At 38.0% G+C, this 21566-nt stretch overlaps 1 protein-coding gene and 1 non-coding gene across 7 annotated transcripts in view; both read left to right on the forward strand.

Annotated features, from left to right (window-relative positions):
- The window catches only part of UTRN (utrophin), a 485166-nt gene that overhangs the window by 356926 nt on the left and 106674 nt on the right, over window positions 1-21566 (forward strand). For all 6 annotated transcript variants that reach the window (XM_040627923.1, XM_040627919.1, XM_040627921.1 and 3 more), the window contains one exon: window positions 20918-21047. In XM_040627923.1, coding sequence (XP_040483857.1) covers window positions 20918-21047 — 130 coding nt within the window. The remainder of the gene's footprint in view (window positions 1-20917; window positions 21048-21566) is intronic.
- Window positions 9210-9316, forward strand: LOC121102336. Its single transcript, XR_005834455.1, has one exon. It is a non-coding gene; the product is annotated as a U6 spliceosomal RNA (small nuclear RNA).

Raw genomic sequence — 21566 nt, forward strand, 5'->3', positions numbered from 1 at the left:
TGATCTGTCATAGTTTGCCTTCCAATTTATCAATGATCTTAAACTACAGGCTTTCTTACTATCATCTATTATTAATGTTTTGACATGAGCTTCATTTTTAACTCTGAGAACTGAGCAGCCTCTTATGCCAGAAATAAATTATGGAAGAGATATCCAAGTAAAGTTTGTGGAGGTGTGTATCACTTTGCGAGGGCCACCATAACAGAACACCATAGATTGAGTGACATAAAAGAAATTAATCTTCTCACAATTCTGGAGGCTGGAAGTCCGAGATCAAGGCGTATGCAGGGTTGATTTATTTCTGAGGCCTCTCTCCTTGTCTTGTGGATGGCCATCTTTTCCCTGTGTCTTCAGATGGCCTTCCCTCTGTGAGTATGTCTTTTAAAACTGCTCAAAATACCCTCTTTTTTAAAAGGACACCAGTCATAGTGGATTAGGGCCCACCCTAATGACCTCATTTTAATTTAATTACTTCTTTAAAGACCTTATTTCCAAATGCAGTCACATTTTGTCAAAAGCAACCTTCTTTCCCAACTGTCAAGTATAATGTTTCTAATCACTATAAATTATTGGAGTGAGGGCAAATCGCTATACATCGGTACTATTAGGGCAATATTTAAAGACATGGCCCCTACTTGTAATTATTTACCTATCTTATGAAACTTTGCCAGCCATAATCATTGAATAGCCTTACTGTAGCTGAACCTCAGCCTTGCCAATGTTCTAACTTAAATATAATTCTGTAAATTATCCATGATCTTTTCTTAAATTTAAAATCCCTTTGGGTGTTCATGTGGTTACTCTATTTCAGGATAGCTTTTTCTTTCCTGTGTCCTTGGAGATGTCTTTTCATCAGGAAAACAATCTTTATTTAGAATTAGAATTATCAATGATTAAAACTGAAAGAGGCCCAAGAAATAGGTTAGTCCAATCCCCTTATTGATAGTGGAAGAAAATGAGAGCCATGGTGTGTTTTGATGAAATCTGAGTTTTCGTCCCTTCCTTCCTTTCTCACTTCCAACAAATCCTTATCATTTGCCCACGTGTCTGGCAGTTTCTAGGACACCAGAGAGACATGGATACATAGAACAGACACAGTCCCTGCGTGCACAGCACTCACAGTCAGGGGAGAGCCTGTGCCTGCCCTTCTCAAACTTACAGTCCCTGTTTCTTCCCTGTGTTATTAGAAATCATTTCCAACAGGAATTGTGGCTGAGCTGTGCACTGCACACTGCTGTCCCAAATCTCTGGTTGTCTGCCCAACTATCCATTTCTCTGACCTCCAACTTCAGTCCCTTTGTGATAACTCAAGCCTGCTATCAGTTCTTGTACACTTTTATTTCTGATCTTTTCTATTTAAGAGATCCTTTAACTCTTTTCAATTATAACATGATGATGTAGCTTTGAACAGAACAAAATAATCTTTAAACTGTTTTTTGACAGGTATGTTTAACATTAATTTTAGATGCCTTTTAGTTTTGTCTGTTATTATAAACTATTTTTTTCTAACTTCTTGCCATTTTTGGTCTTTAATTGTCAAAATAAAGTTTAAAAGATCTCTTTCATTTTAAAGAACTCTTGCTTTAGATCTTAAAAGTACATGGTTAGAATCAACCAAAATCAACCCTTAAATGGCTTGATACTAATAGTAGGCAAGTTATTTTGCTTCTTAAAGTTTCCCCATAGAAAAAGTGGGACCTTATATTTGATTTCTGTCTTACTCTCTCTTCTCGCAGATAGCTGTCTAAATTACTTTATTTATTTATTTATTTATTTATTTATTTATTTTTAAGATTTTGTTTATTTATTTGACAGAGAGAGACAGCCAGCGAGAGAGAGAACACAGGCAGGGGGAGTGGGAGAGGAAGAAGCAGGCTCTTAGTGGAGGAGCCTGATGTGGGGCTCGAACCCAGAACGCTGGGATCACGCCCTGAGCCGAAGGCAGATGCTTAACCACTGCGCTACCCAGGCGCCCCTAAATTAGTTTATTTTGAACAACACAGTACTATGTCAAACTAATGGGACCTAATCTCTTGATACTAAATTAGAATGTCTAGTGATTCCCAGATGGATTTTTTTTTTTTAACTGAGACAAAGAAATTTAACACTGATTTCTTTACTATTCTAGGAGATATGATCTCATAAATGCAAGTCTTGAGTGTCATTTTACACAACGCTTTTAAAGATCAGCTTTAAAAGGAGTACCACATGACTTCCTGTTGTGGTCAAGACGAGTAGACATTCACAAGATGCATTAAAAACCACACAAATTAGCACTTAAGTTTTACATCAGCATTTCCAGTGACATTATATACAAAGTAAAACATAAAGTGAGGTCTCAGTACCTTAGGTGGACGTGGGGTTACTGTGTGCTGGAAAACCGCTCTGTGACTTAAAAGCTGCTTCCAGGGATGTCTAACTCTGATGTCAAAGAGTTATGGGAAGAATTTGAATAAGATCATTCTAAGTAGACATCTGACCAACCTCTATCCTCAGCACCTTAGGAAGTTGACTGAAATTTTTTTGGCTCTTCCCCTCTGGATAGTGGCATATTACCCTCTATTCTGAGGTATCTTCTGTTGGGACTTTCCATACAAAGTTAGTTAGTGAACTTCACCTGGGCTCAGGCAGACATGGTTTCAGAGCTCCCCTCCTCCACTCACTAGCTGTGATCGAGGCTCTGGAGTGCGCTGTCCCATCTCTTCAGTCCTGTTTCCCACCATCAGGATATAGAAAGCACTTAGCATAGTACATTTAGTGAGTGCTCAACAAGCAATGACTGTTGGAGTCCTAATTTCAACTAGGACCTATATTTTCTAGTGTGTTTTTCATTTAGTTGTCCTGTGTCCAAATTTTTAATTTTTCCTCAGATTCATGATGTTTGGGCAACCACAAGTTTTGATGTCATAACATACATTTACTATTTTTGCCTGTTGGTGGCTTCAGAGATAATTTAGACTACTCAGGAAATGGGATGAAGTCATTAGAACAACAATTTTGAGGCTTTATGTGGGATAAGATAGGAGTCTAGAGATGGCGAGATGATTTATTTCTTGTTCTTAATCAAAGAAAACAGCTTACCATGGAAAGGCCAAGCTCATAAGACATGTCTATATACACTGCTTCAGTTAACTTATCAAAGGTTTCTAGGCAAATGATAAATGTTTAACCATGAATCTGATTACCTTTAGAAGCAATATTTGAATGTTACCATAATCTATAAGCAAAGAAGCAGAATTACTATATCTGATCTTACATTTGCATTTGCGTGACCTTATCCTGGGTCCAGTCTGCTTTCACGGTCACAGATGACGGTGGTTAGAGACTCTGGTATCTCAGATTCATGTGTGCAGGCTCCTCGGATACTAGGAGCTTGGTTTTGGGGAACTCACATACTCTCAAAGTCTTCTGGTTCCTACCTATATTTCTTTTTTTTTTTTTTTTTAAGATTTTTATTTATTTATTTGACAGAGAGAGAGACACCCAGGAGAGAGGGAACACAAGCAGGGGGAGTGTGGGAGGAAGAAGCAGGCTCACAGCAGAGCAGGGAGCCTGTTGTGGGGCTTGATCCCAGGACTCTGGGATCACGCCCTGAGCCGAAGGCAGACACTTAACGACTGAACCACCCAGGCACCCCATGGTTCCTACCTATATTTCTGTATTCTAGATCTTTATATGTGCGTCAGTGACTTAATGACACTGTCTCATAACCATTCTTCAATAATGGCAGGGCTAGTCACCCCCCACCCACCCACACTATTCACTGAATGCATTCTTATGCGTAGAAGACAATGTTAAATATACAAAGGGTAATAAGGCACAGCCTCTATACCTCAGTGACACCTTTTAATAATTTCTGTTCATAGAAGCTCCATGCTTGTGGCTGTATCCAGATGGAATATTACATATTTAAATGTTTTGGGGATGACTCTGAGACTTTTAGTTAGAATGGTACTGTAAGGTCATGCTTCAGATCACCTTGTCTGCTTAACCACCCAGCAATTATAGATAAAATGTAATAACAACAACAAAAAACCTAGGAAACCAAACATGGCAAAGTTGGGCTCCAGACCACGGCAGGCATTCCACAGACCAGAAACAAAGCAGAAAAGCAAAGTGGTTAGTAGGGTTGATGGTACTGGGGGTCCCAGTCCTGGGTGCTGAGCAAGCAGAAGCCCCCTAGCAGCCTCTGCTTAGAATCTCTCTGACACATTGAAGTGAGTGACTCACAGATTGGCATTCTTTTATTCTGAAAAAAAAAAAAAAAGTCCCAGGAACTGATATTATAAAACATCAATGCATTTTGGACCCATAATTAAATGCTTATACTTTGGATAAGCTGGATATTTTAACCAGTGACTCAGAACATTGATAGGTTTTCAGCAACAATAATAATAAATACTCGTTCAATGCTTTAATAGCACACACACATAGGAAGACTCATTAAATAATAATAAAAATTAATACTACGTCAAAGGGCTCTGACAGGCGTTTGGCCCTGGGCCTGGCACACAGTAAAGAGTGGTGCATTTCTCCTCCTGTAACTGCTGGGAGTCTATCTTGATAGTTTTAATCATTTTTGTCTTGTTTAAAACTGTCTAGGCTATATGAGTTGTCTTAATTAAATAAAGGCATATTAATACCTAGTATTTACCATCTCATACTGCCCTGTGGAAGTAGTCCCCCATCACTATCTAGGATTACCTTATAAAATTAGACAGAGTCACCTTCCAATCAGTTTGTAAACAACACGATCGTATTGTTTTATTCTCATGTGAGTACATATTTAATATCCTCAAATATCAAAATAAATTACTACTTTAAAACATACAGTGTTTTTTTAAAAAAATATTTCGTGTTTTTAGCGATTTTTAGAATAAATGGATATAGTTGAATTTTTCCATCTAATGACCTAAATTTTTCGTATCATCTTTAAGTCAGCTTCACTTTCAAGAATGTGAGATTATTATTCAGTCAACAGTTAGAAAGTACCTACAATGCACGTTGCATTCATTTCTAATGTTAGGGATTTATTTCAGTCACATACTTTAACACTGGATAAAGTTGCACATGCAGTGTTTGCTGTTCACTCAAGACTTCATTTTCTACACAAAGTAAATTCTCAGTTACGTGGGGGCAGTTGTCAGAGCCATGCCTCCCTTTCTCCAACAGAATGCGTGTTTGATTTTAGCAAAGAAAATCACCAAAAATAATTGAAAGTGTATGATTCTGGTATAATTTTTTTGTAGGTTTAGGTCCATTCCCTCAGGGCCCCTCTGTCCTTTATTTAACTCAATTTAATTCCCCTGTTCAAACCTCATTATATAAGAGTCAGGACATTTGGGTCTGAAACTGACTTGCTGAAATACATTTGCAAACTTGCTTACTAAAGTAACAAATTCAAACATTGTCTTTAAATCAGCAACATGCCACCATGAAATTGAGGCTGTGTGCGCGTGCGATCGTTCTCCCTACTAAAGTAATCTGAGACTCTACCTGCAAATCTGTAACTTCAAGGTCTTGCTGTGTGATGAAGTTACCAAATATGGGAGATTGACCTTTTCTTTCCAAAATTGATTAAATTAATTTCCAAGTTCCCCCTCTAGCCTTTGGCACCTTCTTTGACTTCCTTCTTATTAAATGCATAGCCTACTAAGGACTGTGTGGAAAGCTATTACTTGTATTTCTTTCCAAAGCAGCAGTTCTAGAAGTGAGGCTACATCTGTGGGCCACACTCCATTTAGTTGTCTGTGGCTGATTTATCTCCTATGCCCAACAGGTGTCATTGGGACTTTACCCCAAAGGGCTGTGGATCACCCAAGTTTAGAGGGAAAGGCAAGGCAGCACTAATAGCTGGCACTGTCTGGTGGTGAAATTGAGAGTGGACCACAAATGTAGCAGGAAGGAGAGGTAGGGGAGACCAAGCAGTTACAGTCCACCCCCTTAATATAACAGCCCATTTCCAATGAACTGCCTCTGGACATATTTAGCCCAGTTTCATTTATCTGCCAGTTTATGTATTCATTCAACAAACTTCTGTGTTGCTGCTGAGATTCACCACATACTTTGCTAGGCACTGGGCATGTATCACTTTAGAAGACTAATTTTGCTGTCACGGATTTCACCATCTAGCAGCAGAGACAGGCTTGAAGAAAGTCACTACACTGGGTACCAAAAACACGGTAATGGGAGCATGAGCACACGGCCAGGGGGGCACAGATGAACCATGACTCTCTGTACTTGGGAGGCTCAAGTAAGTCTTCACAGAGTGAGGAGCCTTTGAGCTAAAAAGAGATCTCAAAATAAGAATGCAGTTAAGACTGTTATCAAAACTCCTGGAGGGAAAATCCTGCAAATGAGTCCTGGCATGACTTGGAGTATGCAATAGCAGGAGGTGTTGCTTACCTCCCTTTTCAATTTTACTTGAAAGAGAAAAAAAAAAAAATACAAATTCAGCACCTTATACGGTGCCTCGTAATAGTAGGTATTGAATATATTTGCCAAATGAAAGAATACATTTATGTGTGCATATATTTTGAAAAGCGTAGGGAAGAGTACACTTTTATTTACTGTGAGACGCTGGAGGACTCCTATCTTAGTTTTAGCATTTGTTCTTGTATCTGACTCAGGCATCATTTTTTATGTCAATGGGGTGGAACCAAAATGAATTTATATATTAAATGTTCATTTAGGGACGTTAACCAAAACTTTTAAAGCTCTATGAAGGAGATTTTTAAAAAAATTTTGTCTGCATACTAATGAAAAGTAAGCCTGTTTTCTTTCCCTTTTCTCATGTAGTTTTATTAGTGCTATCAAATTTAATGACTCTTCTGCCCTTTTTTGCTGTCATACTATAATGACTTCAGATCCATATATGCTGATTTAGCTTTGAAAGCAAGTTGGGGAAAAAAGTAAATTACATTCTAACAGATTCTCCTTATGTTTGTATCATTTATTTTTTCTGTTTATATTCTCCAATAAGTAGTTAAGTGTTTTTTTGAAACCAGAAGCTAAGAAAGCCTGCTGTACTAGCAATACTTCTATTCATTATCGTTGAGATGCATTGCATCAAGGGCCAGCTTCGTGGGTGTGTGCCCCATGCAATTACAATCACACAAGGCTCCACTCTTAGAAGGCCCTGCACTTGGTTTAGTGCTCTGCTGCCGCCATCTTGGAATTCTTAGTAATGTTTGAACAAGGGGTTCTGTGAGTTCTATGGTCAGATTTGCTGACATTAAGAAAAACATTAATGTTTATGTTTTGACATATGTAAAACAACACTTTTACAATAATAGAAGCCTCTTAAAACTTACTGCAAGCATTCTCTTTCTCAAGTAAGCCATCCTGAGCCTCTATTCTCACTTACATGCCCCTCACTGTAACTTCTCCTGTCTCTGTGCATTAGTGTCAGCTGAGATGTGACCAGGGCTCTATTTTCAGTCCTTCCTTTCCTGTCAACTCACTAGCTGTTGCTTTATCACTAGCTGTTGCTTTATTCTGTCTCTTTACTTGACTTCTAGGACACCACTCTGTGCTGGTTTTCTTCTTACCTCCCTGGTAACTCCTTTTCAACCACCTCTGCTGGCTGCTCCTCCTTCTAAAATTGGGATGCACCAGGGGCCAGCCTATGCCAACTTCTTTGTACCTATTCCTTCCTGAACTCATTGCCTCCAGGTGTTACATGCCATCTCTATGCCAATCACTGCCAAATGTATATCTCTTTACGTGTCATCTCTACTTGGGTATCTAATAGACATCTCAAACTTAGTAAGTCCAAACTGAATTCCTGAACTTGCAGCTCAAAATCATTCTACCCGATCTTCCCGCATTTCAATGGAAAGAATTCTGTTGTTGCTTAGATAAAAAATAATAATCACCATATTCCCTCTGTTAGAAAATCTTGTTGGTTCCATGTTCAAAATATAGAATCAGAATCTGGTTATATCTTACCATCTATTAGGAGCTACAATGATCAGTCTCGGTTATTCTTAATACAGTGGCCAGAGTGTTCCTATTCCGAGGAATCAAAACTCAAAACTCTGTAATGTTTTCCTATTGAATTCAGAATAAAAGCCACTGTTCTCAAAATGGTCTACAAGACCCTACATGGTAGGACCCACCTCCTACTCACTCCTTGCTCACCTCATTCTTACTATTTTCTCTCGTCAAGTCTGGTTTCAGCCACACTGGCCCCTAGCCATGCCTTCAGTTACAGTACCATGTTGTCTTCTGTACCTAGAATGCTCTTTCCCTGGTAGCCACATGATTAACTCCACTGTGTTCCAATGTTTGTTCTATGGCACCTCCCCAGTGAAGCCTACCCAGACTTCTCTATACCAGTCGAAACCCCCTTCCCAGTGCCCCTAATCTCTGTTACTCTGTTCTACTTTTTTCTTTTTCCATAACATTAATCATCCTCTAATATAATTACTTATTTATTTTCTGTTGTCTCTTTGTCTGTGCCTGACACATTAGACAATCAATATTTGTTGAATGTGAAAGGAATGAAATATACCCAAAGATAACAAATACACCCAAAGATAACCCAAAGGTACTATTGTTCCTTTTTTTCTCTTTATCTCTCTTTAATCCCTTTTTACTTATTCATGTTCAAAAGAATATCCCCTTTTGAAGATATTTCTGCTTTATATAGCTGAATCTTTAATAAAGATTAGCTGGCAGAAATACAAGTAACAGTATTTCCAGCTAGAAATAATTTCAATTATATGACATACTTGAAGTTGTAAGAAAACTAACACCATTATACTCTAAGTTTTAATATTATAACCAGTTAAGAGGTTACCTTCTTTCTGTTTTATTACCTAAATTATTCAGATCAGGACTTGGAAAGATTTTTGTATAAGTGGGAAAGAATTGACATATCTCTAATTGTTGAGATAGCTTTTAAAATGTAGCTTATTTTACCCTTATGCACTGAATATTGCTGGGTTCTCTCTTGTGTAGAGATTTGACACTGAAAGCTTGGTAGGTTAAGACTCCTCCCAGACATAGGCAGTACCTTAAACACAGGCAATGCCTCATTCAGTAACTCTGTTGTCATGTGTTACATGTTTAGAATACATTTAGCTTCGGAGAGGTCATGAGGTAAAACATCGTGGGAAAGTTTCAAGTTATTATAGATACAAAAACTATGCTTCTAAAATACATTTGTAATTATTAATAATGCCATTCTTTAAAATTATTAATTTGTGCTTGCTTCGGCAGTACCTATACTTAAATTGGAATGATACACAGAAGATTGGCCGGACCTCTGTGCAAGGAGGACATGTAAATTCGTGGAACATTCCATATTTTTTCAAAAAATTAAAACCAGAACTACCATATGATCTAGTAATTCTACTTCTGGGTAATTATCTGAAGACATTGAAAATGTCAGTTTGAAGACATATATGCATGCCTATGTTTATGTACAATAGCCAAGATATGGAAGCAACCTAAGTGACCATTAATAGATGAAGAAGATGTGGTAGAGATACGATGGAATATCACTCACCCATAAAAAATGAATTAAATCTTGCTGTTTGGGGCAACATGAATGGACCTAGAGGGTATTATGCTAAGCAAAATAAGTTAGGCAGAGAAAGACAAATACTACATGATCTCACTTGTGGAGTCTAACAAACAAAACAAATGAATAAACAAAACAAAACAGAAACAGACTCATAGGTACAGTAAACAAAATGTTGGTTACCAGAGTGGGGAGGGGGTGTTGGGTGGGTGAAATCGGTGAAGGGGACTAAGAGGTACAAACTCGCAGTTATAAAATTAGTAAGTCATGAGTATATAACGTACTGCATAAGGGATATTGTCAATAATATGGTAATAGCTTTGTATGATGACAAATGGTAACTAGACTTATTGTGGGGGTCATTTTGTAATGTATAAAAATATCAAATCACTATGATGTACACCTGATACTAATAGGATATTGTATGTCAATTACACTTCAATAAAAAATGAAAAATAAATAAAAGTAATAATTTGTTCAATGATAAATGAGCTAGAGTCCATTTAGTATTCCTTTCTTAGAAGTATAATTTTAAAAATTATGAAAATAGTATCATTATAGTTTTTATAAAAATAAAGAACAAAAAATTAGCCTTAAGTTTACCACTATAACACAACCATTTTCATTTTGCATGAGTGTTTTCTTTTTGCATATTTATCTTTCACACAGTTCTAATAGGGTACATAGTTTTTATCCTGTCTTTTTTACTTAGATATATGTCATGTCTGTTTCCTCATGTTGCTATGTAGTCATTATCAAGAGTAATTTTTCAAAGTTACATAATGGTCCCTAGTGTAGCCATACCGTAGTGAGCCTAAATATTTTCCAGGTGTTAGAAATTTAAATTGCTTTCAAATTTTTTTTAATCATAAATAACTTTATAATGAAAACTTCTGTGTTTGTAGCTTTTCCTGGATCATTTTCCTAGGATATATTCTCAAAGGTGAAATTCTTGTTTCACACAATATGAACATAGTAATGACTCTTGATATATTGCCAACTGACTTTCCCAAGTGATTGAACCAATTTTCCGTGTGTAGCAGTGTATGAAAGTGAAGTTTCACTGCACCCTTGCCTGTGATTTCTCTTGTCCCCCCCCCCCTTTCCTTGAACCTTGTATTGTTAGCATTAAAATGCTGGTATCCCATGCCAGAATGGGAATTTAGAAAGCAGTGTTGGGATGTCAGATGTCTGATTCTGTTTTTCTCTCCAAAAGAAGGGAGAGAATTGGTTGAATGTGTTTGACTTAGTTGTATGTCAAAGGATTGGGAAAAAGATATACATTGTTGGACTGATCAGTTGAAGAAATTTGATATTTATATCACATTAGTGTATGTGATGTAATCTGGCTATTTTGCCATCACAGAGCTTTACTTTGCTGTTTGAGTCTGGAACAAATAGGTTCACAAAAAGACATTACATTTATATGTTGGTTTTCTAAAATCTTAAGTGATATAAGAAACATGCAACCCAGTTTTATATTTCCAAACATTTTTGCTTAATTTTGGAGGATCACATGATTCCACTTAATTCCATAGAATAAATAATTTATCCCTTAAGAGAGTTAAATTCAGTTGTTTCTGATGGAGTGTTGGATATTGGTCATCCAAAGCTGTAGATAAAGCATCTAGAACTTTCCTCCACAAGTGATGGTGAATAGAGGCTGAGGGAAGAATTCTGTCTTGGAAAAGAGGTGAGAATGTTGGTAAGACTTTAGGTCAGCATCATTTAATAGTAACGTTGTTCTACAACACTAAATAGTTTTGAAGTACGTTCACATTCACCGTCTCACCTGGGAAGTTAGTAGAATGAAACATTTTGCTATCAACACGCAGAGAAGTTTCGGGACAAACCCAGGGACTCATGGTGGATTAGGGTGTGCCTGCACGATGTGCACTAGACTGTCATACAAGGCTTTTGGCTGCAAATCTCCGATTTTACTATACCACAGAACAGTTTTTTAAACATCTCCTTATTCTTTCATACGTACGTTCATTGAGCTCATGCTCTACCCTCTGTGGCATAGATGTGTGCCTTCACAGACAGCCCAGTCTGGTGTAGGAGTCAGGTCTGCAAAGACGTCAGGGCAGCATGTGTGGTTAAGTGCTGCAGCACAGCAGATGTCAAGGGCTGGAGAGGCTCAGAGAAGGGAGGGCTGGCTCTGCTGGAGAACCAGGTGATATTTATATTAATGGTGAAGGTGGTATTGGTGCTGTGTCCCTCAAGGGTCAGGAAGGACCACCCTTGTGGATCTCTTTGACTGTGGCCAATGAGGGCTGGTGAGATTGCTAAGAAAGCACACAGATACTGTGTCAAGATTTCTATGAAGGGCTAAAGGAGATGACTCCTTCCCCCTCTGCTGTGCAGAATTATTCCATGTTGCTTTCTTTGCAGACCAGCTTTGTATGGGCTACTCCCGTTTCTCGGGAGTTCTCCTTCCTTGATTCTGGATTACATAGGACATGAGGAAGGAACACTTGGGATATTCTAGGAACAGAAATAAAGACATTGAGACTAGAAATTAGGGTATTTAGTAGTTGAAGTTGGAGAGCAGGGAAGATCCAGATCTTGGTAGGAAGTTTAGAATTTGTTCCAAGTGCAACAGGCAGCTATTGGAGGGCTTTAAGCAAGAAGCCAAAGGATCTGCTTTATCTATAATTTTAATATTATGGTCTAGAAGAATTTTAGGAAAAGCGTATCTCAGTGAATTTTGGCACTTGGTACACAGACGATTTGGATGATGGCTTTAGATTAAAGAAAGGAGAGGAGACAGTTGTTACTTAAAGAAGAGGGGATGACCACCAGGATTTAGTTCACACCCACGTGTGTGCTTTTTTCCTCCCCTTGGTCTCAGGCCATTTGGCAGGTTGCCAGTTCAGGACAGAACGGGACGTCAGGGATTCCTCTCCTCCCTCCAAGTTTTCTCAGACCTTGTTTTCACATTAAGTGACTTGCAAGATCCTGCCCATGAGTAACTGATATTACTGCTCTTTGCTTGGCAGCAACTCAGCCACTCCAGTGAGCCAATGCCATGTTCATGATGAAAATGAACAGCCAATTGACTCAAGAGACTTTCAGACTTAAGCCACCGCAGTCATTTCTTTATGCAGACAGTCCCTGACTTAACAGTGGTGGAGTTACAGTTTTTCAACTCTGTGATGGTGCAAAAGCCATAGGATTTCAGTAGGAACTGTACTTAGATTTTGAACTTGGATCTTTTCCTGGGCTAATGTTATGCGGAATGTCCTCTCTCCTGATGCTGGGCAGTGGCAGCCACAGTTCCCAGGCCACCACACAATCAGGAGGGTCAGTAACCAATCCTATTGACAGCCATTCTGTCTCCATGCAACCATTCTGCTTTTCACTTTCAGTACAGCATTTAATAAATTACATGTGCTGTCCAACTTTATTCTAAAATAGGCTTTGTGTTAGATGATTTTGCCCAGTTGTCGGCTAATAAGTGTTCTGAGCATGTTTAAGGTAGGCTAAGCTCACCTATGATGTTTGGTTAGGTTAGTGTATTCAGTGCATTTTTGACTTACAATATTTTCAGCTTACAGCGGGGTTATGGAGTTGTAACCCCATCGTCAGTGAAGGAAGATCTGTACCTTCTTATCCCTTAATCCCCCGTCCTTCCCAATTATACCAGGTGGGGAGAAGTGTTCCTAGGTGTTGCAGGAGGATCATTGAGTGTCTCTCTTTAGGCATTTAAAGTTGAATAAGGAGCAATGGATTCTGCTGCCTGACACTGATACTAGTAAGCTGCCAAACTGTACCCTGAGACTGAAAGGGGCAGAGAAGTGACAGGAAGGGTGGGCTCTGCCAACTGGGGCTTAGGGCTTGGAGAAATTCTGTTGAGAATGAAAACACTGAGATTTTACTAGTTAAATTCTGATATTCAAATCAGATCTTCACTAATCTGACATTCCAGAGCTTCCTTTAGTGTAAATGAGCATGCAGAAGCTGCTTAACAGGGAAAACAATGGGAGACTCAATTTCTTTACCTGTTTATTCTGGTTCCTTGAATTGCTTTTCCCTTAATTACCTGTAATCTAATTCCAGTTTCTTTTTCAACACCCTGTTGCTTGTGCCCTCACCACCTCCCTCCGTCTTCTCTCTGTTTCCTCCGTGTCCTATTTGTTCTTCTCTCTAAGATTTGTGGCACTTACCACATTGTGACCGACATTCTCTTCTCTTTAGACTGTAAGTTCTCTGAGGGTTAGGATCATGGTTTATTAATTACCATCTCCTCTTGTGCTTGGAGGATCCTTCAGATTATATGAATTTAATATGTTTTAAGTTTTTTATTTTGGTGGAAATCGTTGTTGGAAAATTCTATCATATACTCTTATGCCACCTTAGGATGAGAGAGACAGTGAACATTTTCTTATGGCCCTGAGACATTGTGCTCTCCGTTTATTATTCTTGACTTCGGAGGTATCCGAGACCATATTTCCTTGTATTAAAAACTTCGGAGCCTACAACTTTTAAAATACAGTTTCAATTTTAGTTTTTTGAAATTATTTTGTCTCTTCCTCCTTGTTACAACTGATCTGGTCTACTGCTTATAGGCCAGAGCTTGATTTCACACCTGCTTGCCTGGGGGGGATTGAGGTCTTTGAACTATCTGTTAGAATGGAAAATGCGTAAGCTTTACACAGCATTCTTAGGTCAATGGTCGGGCCTTGAGTCAGGAAGGCAGCTAGATGTCTGCTGTATAAAGAAGTATGTGGTTACTATCAGCCACAAAGACTTCCTTCCTTCTAACTTTCATGATTTGAAACATTTTTACAGAAGCAGTCACCCTCCTCCTTTGTTGACCTAGCTCTGACAGGGCCAGCCTGCCAAGCCAGGCGAGCACTTCCCTCAGGACCTTTGTATGTGCTGTTCCTCCTGCCCAGATTGCTCTTTTGACAGACATTCTTATGGTTGGCTTCCTCACTTCCTTCAGCTCTTTCTTCAAATATCTCGGTCTTTGTGATGCCTTCTGTGACTGCTTATATAAAATATTACCTATCCCCATGCCTCCCCCAGCCCTCCCTTTCCCATTTATCCTGTGTGGCAGATTGTTATAATAATGAATCATGATTCTCTGTATCTCAGCCCCTATGCTGAGGATCATTGCTGTTGCCTTCCCCAAGAAATGCATTATACTTGCCTATTCTCTTGAATCTATGCTGGGCCTCGTGACTTGCTTTAAATAGAATATGGCAGAAGTGCAAATTCTAGAGCTGTACTGTTTGATGTGGTAACTCTTAGCTAGCTCTATATGGCCACTTATATTTAAATTAAATTAATTACAATTAGATAAAATTTAAAATCCAGTTCTTTGATTCAGTTCATCATAGTTCAAGTACCAAATGTTGCATGCCACCAGTGGTTACCATATTAGACAGCATGGTTTTAGAGCATTTTTATCAGTGCAGGAAGTTTGATTGGACAGAGCTGTTCTAGAGTCTATGCCTTAAGAGATCTTGCAGCTTTCACTCTACTCTTTGGGAACACTAATTACCAGGTTTCGAAGAAGCCCAGTCCAGCCTACAGGGCATTTAGAGACCGTAGAGAGAAACTGTGGTATTCCAGCCAGTAGCTGACAATAATTTCTAGACATGTGAATGAACCCATCTTGGACTTGCAATCGCAGTTAAATGACAGATGACCATAGCCGCAGGAGTAATCTCTTGTCACACCAGCAGGGGAGCTGGACAACTTGCCAATCCAAAGAATCTTGAATAATAAGTTGTCATTGTTTTAAGCCAATACGTTTCTGAAGGATTTAATGCACAGTAGTAATAACAGAGTCACCCTTCAGTCTAATGACTCCAGTAGTTTTGAAACTATGCTCTATGCAGTTACCTCATGGATTAGGATGTAGAAAAAAAGGGGAAGATGGAGTGAGTGCATACCACACTTTTCAGTGAAATCTATTACTTGTTTATCTAAGGAGAAAAAACAATTTTTGCTAGTAATTCCACAATAATCAACAATAAAGTAAAATGCTTAGTATTGACTAGCTGATAATTAGTTAATAGGAAGGAGTGCCTGGCTGGCTCAGTGGGTAGAGCATGTGACTCTTGATCTCGGGGTTGTAAATTTAAGCCCCATCGTGGGTGTAGAGATTACTTAAAAATAAAATCTTTCAAAAAATACTTCTGATAATTAGATTATAGGAGAAAACTAACTTTTCCTCAAAAAATTATTTACTTAGTAATTTGCAAAGTATACAGATCAAATAATCCAGAGCTAACTGGAATCCAGTAATTTAGGATATCGAATTTAGTATAATCACATGTGGGAGACTTTGTTATATTTTGTTCCTCCCTATTTTGGAATCCTACCTGGTATTTAATCTGAAAGCATTCCTTCTTTTATTCCTTATTCCCTAAGCATTTATTGAGTACTTTCTATATATGTCTAGGCAAGCACTGAAGAGAATTTCGAGTGATTAAGATGTGAGCCTTATCCTAGAAGAACTGACAATGTAAAGGAGGGGACAGATGCATGGTCACAATATATTAGGATGAGCTATGCCAGAGAAATAGGAAGTGCTCTGGAAACCCTGAGGGGGAACATACTGAACATACAGAACGAGCTACTCCTTTGCGGATGGGTGGGGATAGAGGTTAGACATAAACAGATTACCTTGGGAACTTTTTTGGGAGAAAGAACAGAATTATTATTTTAATAGTAACTTTATTGAGATATTATTCACACAGCATAAAATTCAAAAAACAGTTCAGTAGCTATTATTATATTCACAGAATTGTACAGCCATCATCGTTATCTAGATTTAGAACATTATCCCAAAAAGAAACCCCACAGCCATGAGCCGTCACTCCCCCATTCCCCTAACCATCCAGCCCTAAGCAACCACTGTTCTACCATGTGTCTCTATAGCCTTACCCTTTGGGCATTTCATAGTAATGGGCTTCTGTGTCTGCCTTTTTTCACTCAGCATAACATTTTCAAAGTTCCTCCATATTGTAACATGGATCAGTATTTCATTCATTTTTATTACTGACAAGGACTCTCATTATACGGATAGACAACATTTTGTTTATCTGTTCACCAGTTGATGTTTGGGTTGTGTCCACATTTTGGCGATTATGAATAATATTGGTATGAACATTCATGCATGAGTTTCTACGTAGACGTATACTTTCAGTTCTCTTGGGTATGTACCTAGAAGTAGAATTGCTGGGTTATGTGGTAACTCTATGTTTAACATTTTAAGAAACTGCCGAATTGTTTTTCAAAGTGGCTGCACCATTTTATCATTCCACCAGCAGTATATAAAGATTCCAACTTCTTCACATCATTGCCAATACTTGTTATTGCCTGTGAACAGAATTGTTTTGAATGAAAATATAAAGTCATTAAAATAGAAGAATTCCTATTAGATTATGTTATACTCACTTAAGGCAGCCCATATATAAGTCATGTGCTATTAGAACCTAAAGCTGAATGCCACTTTGTAGCTCTGTATACAAAACAGCTCTGTTAAGGTCTAATTATCTTATCATTAATGTTCACCAGGTGGTTAGGAAATGCTGGTTTTCTTTTATGTCTAATTGAGAGGTAAAGGGTGGTGAAATGATTATATGTATAATACTGTTGAAAGTTAAGCCCTTTTCTGACATGCAATTAAATGTAATTGAAATAGGACAAATTGAATAATAAAATTAAATTTGCAAAATATCATATAAACAGGTATTATTAAATGTACACTCTTCTCTGGGATATTTGGGTGGTGAATTGGCATTGGGGCTCGAGCCCTACATTTTTACTTACTTGGCACGGTTCCAGCTGCCCACACTTGCCTCTTCTACTTCCCTCTCTTGGCATATCAAAGGGGGTCACGAGACGGTCCCCTGCCAACGCCCTATGCAGAGAGCTTGTTTTAAAAAGTGCTGAAGTTTCATGTGGTTAGGAAGGAAAATAGATTCTCCAGTCCTGTGAGGCATTCTCAGACTCAGATTTGTTTTTCATGAATCTGGGAGACCTGACAATGATACTGTGAAAAACGGAAATGTGAATTGGACAGTCATAGCCCCCTACTATCTTGTCCCTCTCTTCAGTGGCTTCCCAGTGCCCATTATTGGTTGTCTCAGATGCTTCGTTAGGACATCATACAGTCTTTTTTGTGACCTGATAATCTGCTTAGCAGTTCAGCACTAAATGTTTATAGTTCCCTAAGTGTGCGCACAGTCATACTCCCTTGTACTTTTGCTAGTGTTTCGTTTCCTCTTTTGGAAGCACTCTTCTCACTCTACAAGACTCCGTTTAGACACCACCCCCACGAGGAAGCATTTCCGATCCCCCTACCTCTACCAGGCCCCAAAGCACTGATGTTGGGTGCCTTGTTTACCACAGTGAAAAACAAAAAGCAAACAAACAAAAAATCCAGAAAATGCCCTTTACCTTGTGGAGGTTATATTTTATCCAAGAGAAACAGATGAGAAACAATAACCATAATAACTAAATACCTGCTTTGCCTAGTAGAAGGCGATGGGAAACGTAGCAGATGGGAGAGGTGGAATTCTACATTAAATAGCATGGGTGGGTGGGCCTCACTGAGAAGGCCTCTTGGGAGGAGGAATATACCACATGGATATCTGGGGAAAGAGCCTTCCAGGCAGAGTAAACAGCCAGCCAGTGAAATCTCCCGGCACGAGAGCATCTGTGTTAAATTGGTAAAATTCCAGCCATGAAGGAAGTTGACTGGCTAGTGTTCCCAAGTATCCTTTCTGTAGACAAATACATATTCCCATTTAGATGTCTGAAATTCTAAAAACAGTTTTCACACAAATGTCTCTGATGCTGTTTCTGCTCCCCAGACCCCTAGCCACTGTGCATTTTGTGGACTAATAACAATCCAGAACTCCCATTTGGGCACCACTATACACCTAAATCGTATGGATTCTATTATCTTCTTTCTCCACCGTGAGATCAGAATTCACATTCTGTGAAATATAACCCATAATCACTGTGTGTTTCCAGAGGACCGGCCCTGCTTCTGTGCTCCCTTCTCTGAGTCACATTCCTTTATGCTCTGTCTTCTCTGTTTTTAATTTCCTTCCCCATCATCACCCAGTTGGTGTTTCTTGGCTTCCCTTTTGTGCCAAGTCTGTAAACACTGCCTGTGGATCCTCGTCCTACTTGATCAACCAGAAGAAGGAGATGTTCTTTGGGTTCCTTCACTTTCCTTTTAGCAGCTTGCATCAAAGGGGTTCATGTCTGGGACTTCACTTTCAGAAAGAAGAAATCTAACACAGCCCTTGCACATTATTTTAAGAATCTTTACCTCTCTCACATTTACTGGTTGGATTTGGGCTTGGGGGAATGAATACTCTGGATCACTAAAATTTTCATAAATCTGCTACATTGCCCACTATGTTTCACTGCTGGCTTTTAAGCCACATGCTCTTGCATATCATTATTTTATATTTTATATTTCCAGGTGCTTTGGGAGGTAAATTCTGGGAGTATTTTCATCAATCTGGAGCTTCTTGCTATAACAACACAATAATCTAAATTTAAAGGATAGGCTCCAGACCTGAAATGTGTGTATATATTTCTGGATTAAAATGTATTTTCCCCGTTTCTCTTATGTCTCTTCTATTTCCACATATCAGAAACTTTAAATGTCAGAAGATCATCTTATTTGTCCTGAATGTCACACCTTGGGACTTCTTCACAAGCCACATTTCTCAATAGAGATGGTGAAGGTTTTGTCGCACAGTCATTTCATGCTCACAGGTGCTAACTGATATGGGGGTTTACTGATTTGTGCTTGCTTCACAGTCTGGTTATATAGATGCTATCAATGTACCCAGGGATTTTAGAGAATGGTCCTTTTTTGCTGTTGTTCACTTTATCCTTTTAATTAAAATTTTTTGTCAAGATAATAATTGTAAATCATTTAAAAGTCAACTAATATTCACAGTGCTTATTGGAAAAACCAGTGTTCTGTCATTCATCTCCCCTCACCCTTCCCCACCAGTAATGTTCTCTTTTAAATTCATTACTGCTGGGGCACCTGGGCAGCTCAGTTGGTTCTAACTCTTGATTTGGGCTCAGGTCATGATCTCTGGGTCCTGGGATCAAGCCCCATGGGCTCCTGTTCAGCAGGGAGTCTGCTTGGGATTCTCCCCCACCCTCGCCCCGCTCACTGACACTCTCTCTCTCTCTCAAATAAATAAATAAATAAATAAAATATTTACAAAAAATAAAATAAAATTAATTACTGGTGTTTTTCTGGTGTTTAGTTCTGGTTTTCACAGAGATGATTATTCTGGTGTTTCTAGATTTTTTTTCTTTTATTTACTGTAGAAGATGAGGATTTAGCCTGCAAATACCCTGTCATCCCAACATAGTTATGCCAAATGCTATTTTAAAAAAATAGTTGTGTTCAGAAGCAAAAACTGTATTGATTCTAAAATGGTTCTAGAATACAGTATTTTAGAAAACAAAAACCAAAGTTTTCATAATGCATTATCAGGGAACTGCACTAAAAGGAAAATATTAGAGCCAGGAGGTGTTTATATATATAATTTTAAGAGGATAACAATAATATTAGCAACAATTTTGATTTTGCTTCAGCATTCAAATGGCACAGGAAAAATCTTCATTTCCTCTTACCTTGCAGTAGTCCGTGAGTGAGCTTTGTTTTTAAACTCTAGTCAATTAGAGTCTTAATCACCAAACATTTTATGGGAGCAGAGGTGAAAGTTTAACCCTACTTAAAAGAACAAAAGTACTAAAGGCAGACTGTTCTGAGAATCATCAAATTGCATGAAAAACCTCACAAGGGAAAAATCGTAATTGCCTCAGCGTGAGAGGTGGAACGTATTTGAAGATAATTGGAGACTGTCTTTTATGTGTTCTCTTTGGTTTAGTTTTGATTTCATGTACTTTAATTTGTTTCCATCTTAGTTTTTTTCTTTAATATATTCTAAAGAATGTAAAACACTTCCGAGGATCTCATTACTACTTGTGAAATTGCCTGCTTCTGTACTATTGGATGTAATTTTTTTTGTCAGTCTTATAAGAAAAAGGTATCTTTGAACAGGCTATTCTATTTTAGCAATCTGACCGGAGTGATAACCCTAAAAGTACATTTTGTGTAAGCTCAAATATACTATAACAATTTCCCTTAGGTGGCTATTGTAAAGATTTTTGTTTTGCATCTTTAAGTCCTATCATCTTTTTGCTTTTATTCATGTTTCATCATTCATGTGTGTAAAATTTGTATTTTCACTTCGGACTTTGCTTAAATGGTTATTAGTCATTCCCTTGACAAGTATGGTCCGTAGTCTAATTGAAAATGTTTCATTACTTGGTGAACACAATAGGTTACAGATTCAACTTTTGCTTCTCTTTGCAAAGGCCCTGAGACGAGAGTTAAAGGAGAAAGAGTATTCTGTTCTGAATGCTATAGACCAAGCTCGAGTTTTCCTGGCTGATCAGCCAATTGAGGCCCCTGAAGAACCAAGAAGAAACCTACAATCAAAAACAGGTGAGATCGGTTTCTTTCGTACGTCATAAAAACACATACACATGTGAGGGGAACAAAAACCCGAACTCAAGTAGGAAATTTCCTTACAGTATTTCAAGATCAGATATTACAATTTTTTTTCTCAGTGTTAGTTTAATCAAATGTGTCATTATTTAACAAATATCTAGATTTTTACATTAAAAATGAAATGACTGTATACATCAATATCCTTATTTTAAAAGGAAATTAACTGCAGACAAATAGATTTAGTAAAAGGCATACTATAACTAAAAGTAATTTCTTTGAGAAACAAAAATTTATATTTCTTATATTCAAACAAATTGCATGATAAATGCAACTAGAGGAGTGGTATTTAGAATGCAATATATATAAATATATAAATAAAGATTTTTTTAAGCTTCTGTTTTTTTTCAAATTACTTTTTAAAATAAGACACTAAAATAAAACACCTTTCTTTTACAAGCAGACAACAGAATTTATTTAATTTAAAATTAATCTATTCATGTACTATTTATGTAC

This window comes from Ursus maritimus, unplaced genomic scaffold, assembly GCF_017311325.1.
Source record: "Ursus maritimus isolate PB19 unplaced genomic scaffold, ASM1731132v1 scaffold_13, whole genome shotgun sequence".
NCBI lineage: Eukaryota > Metazoa > Chordata > Mammalia > Carnivora > Ursidae > Ursus > Ursus maritimus.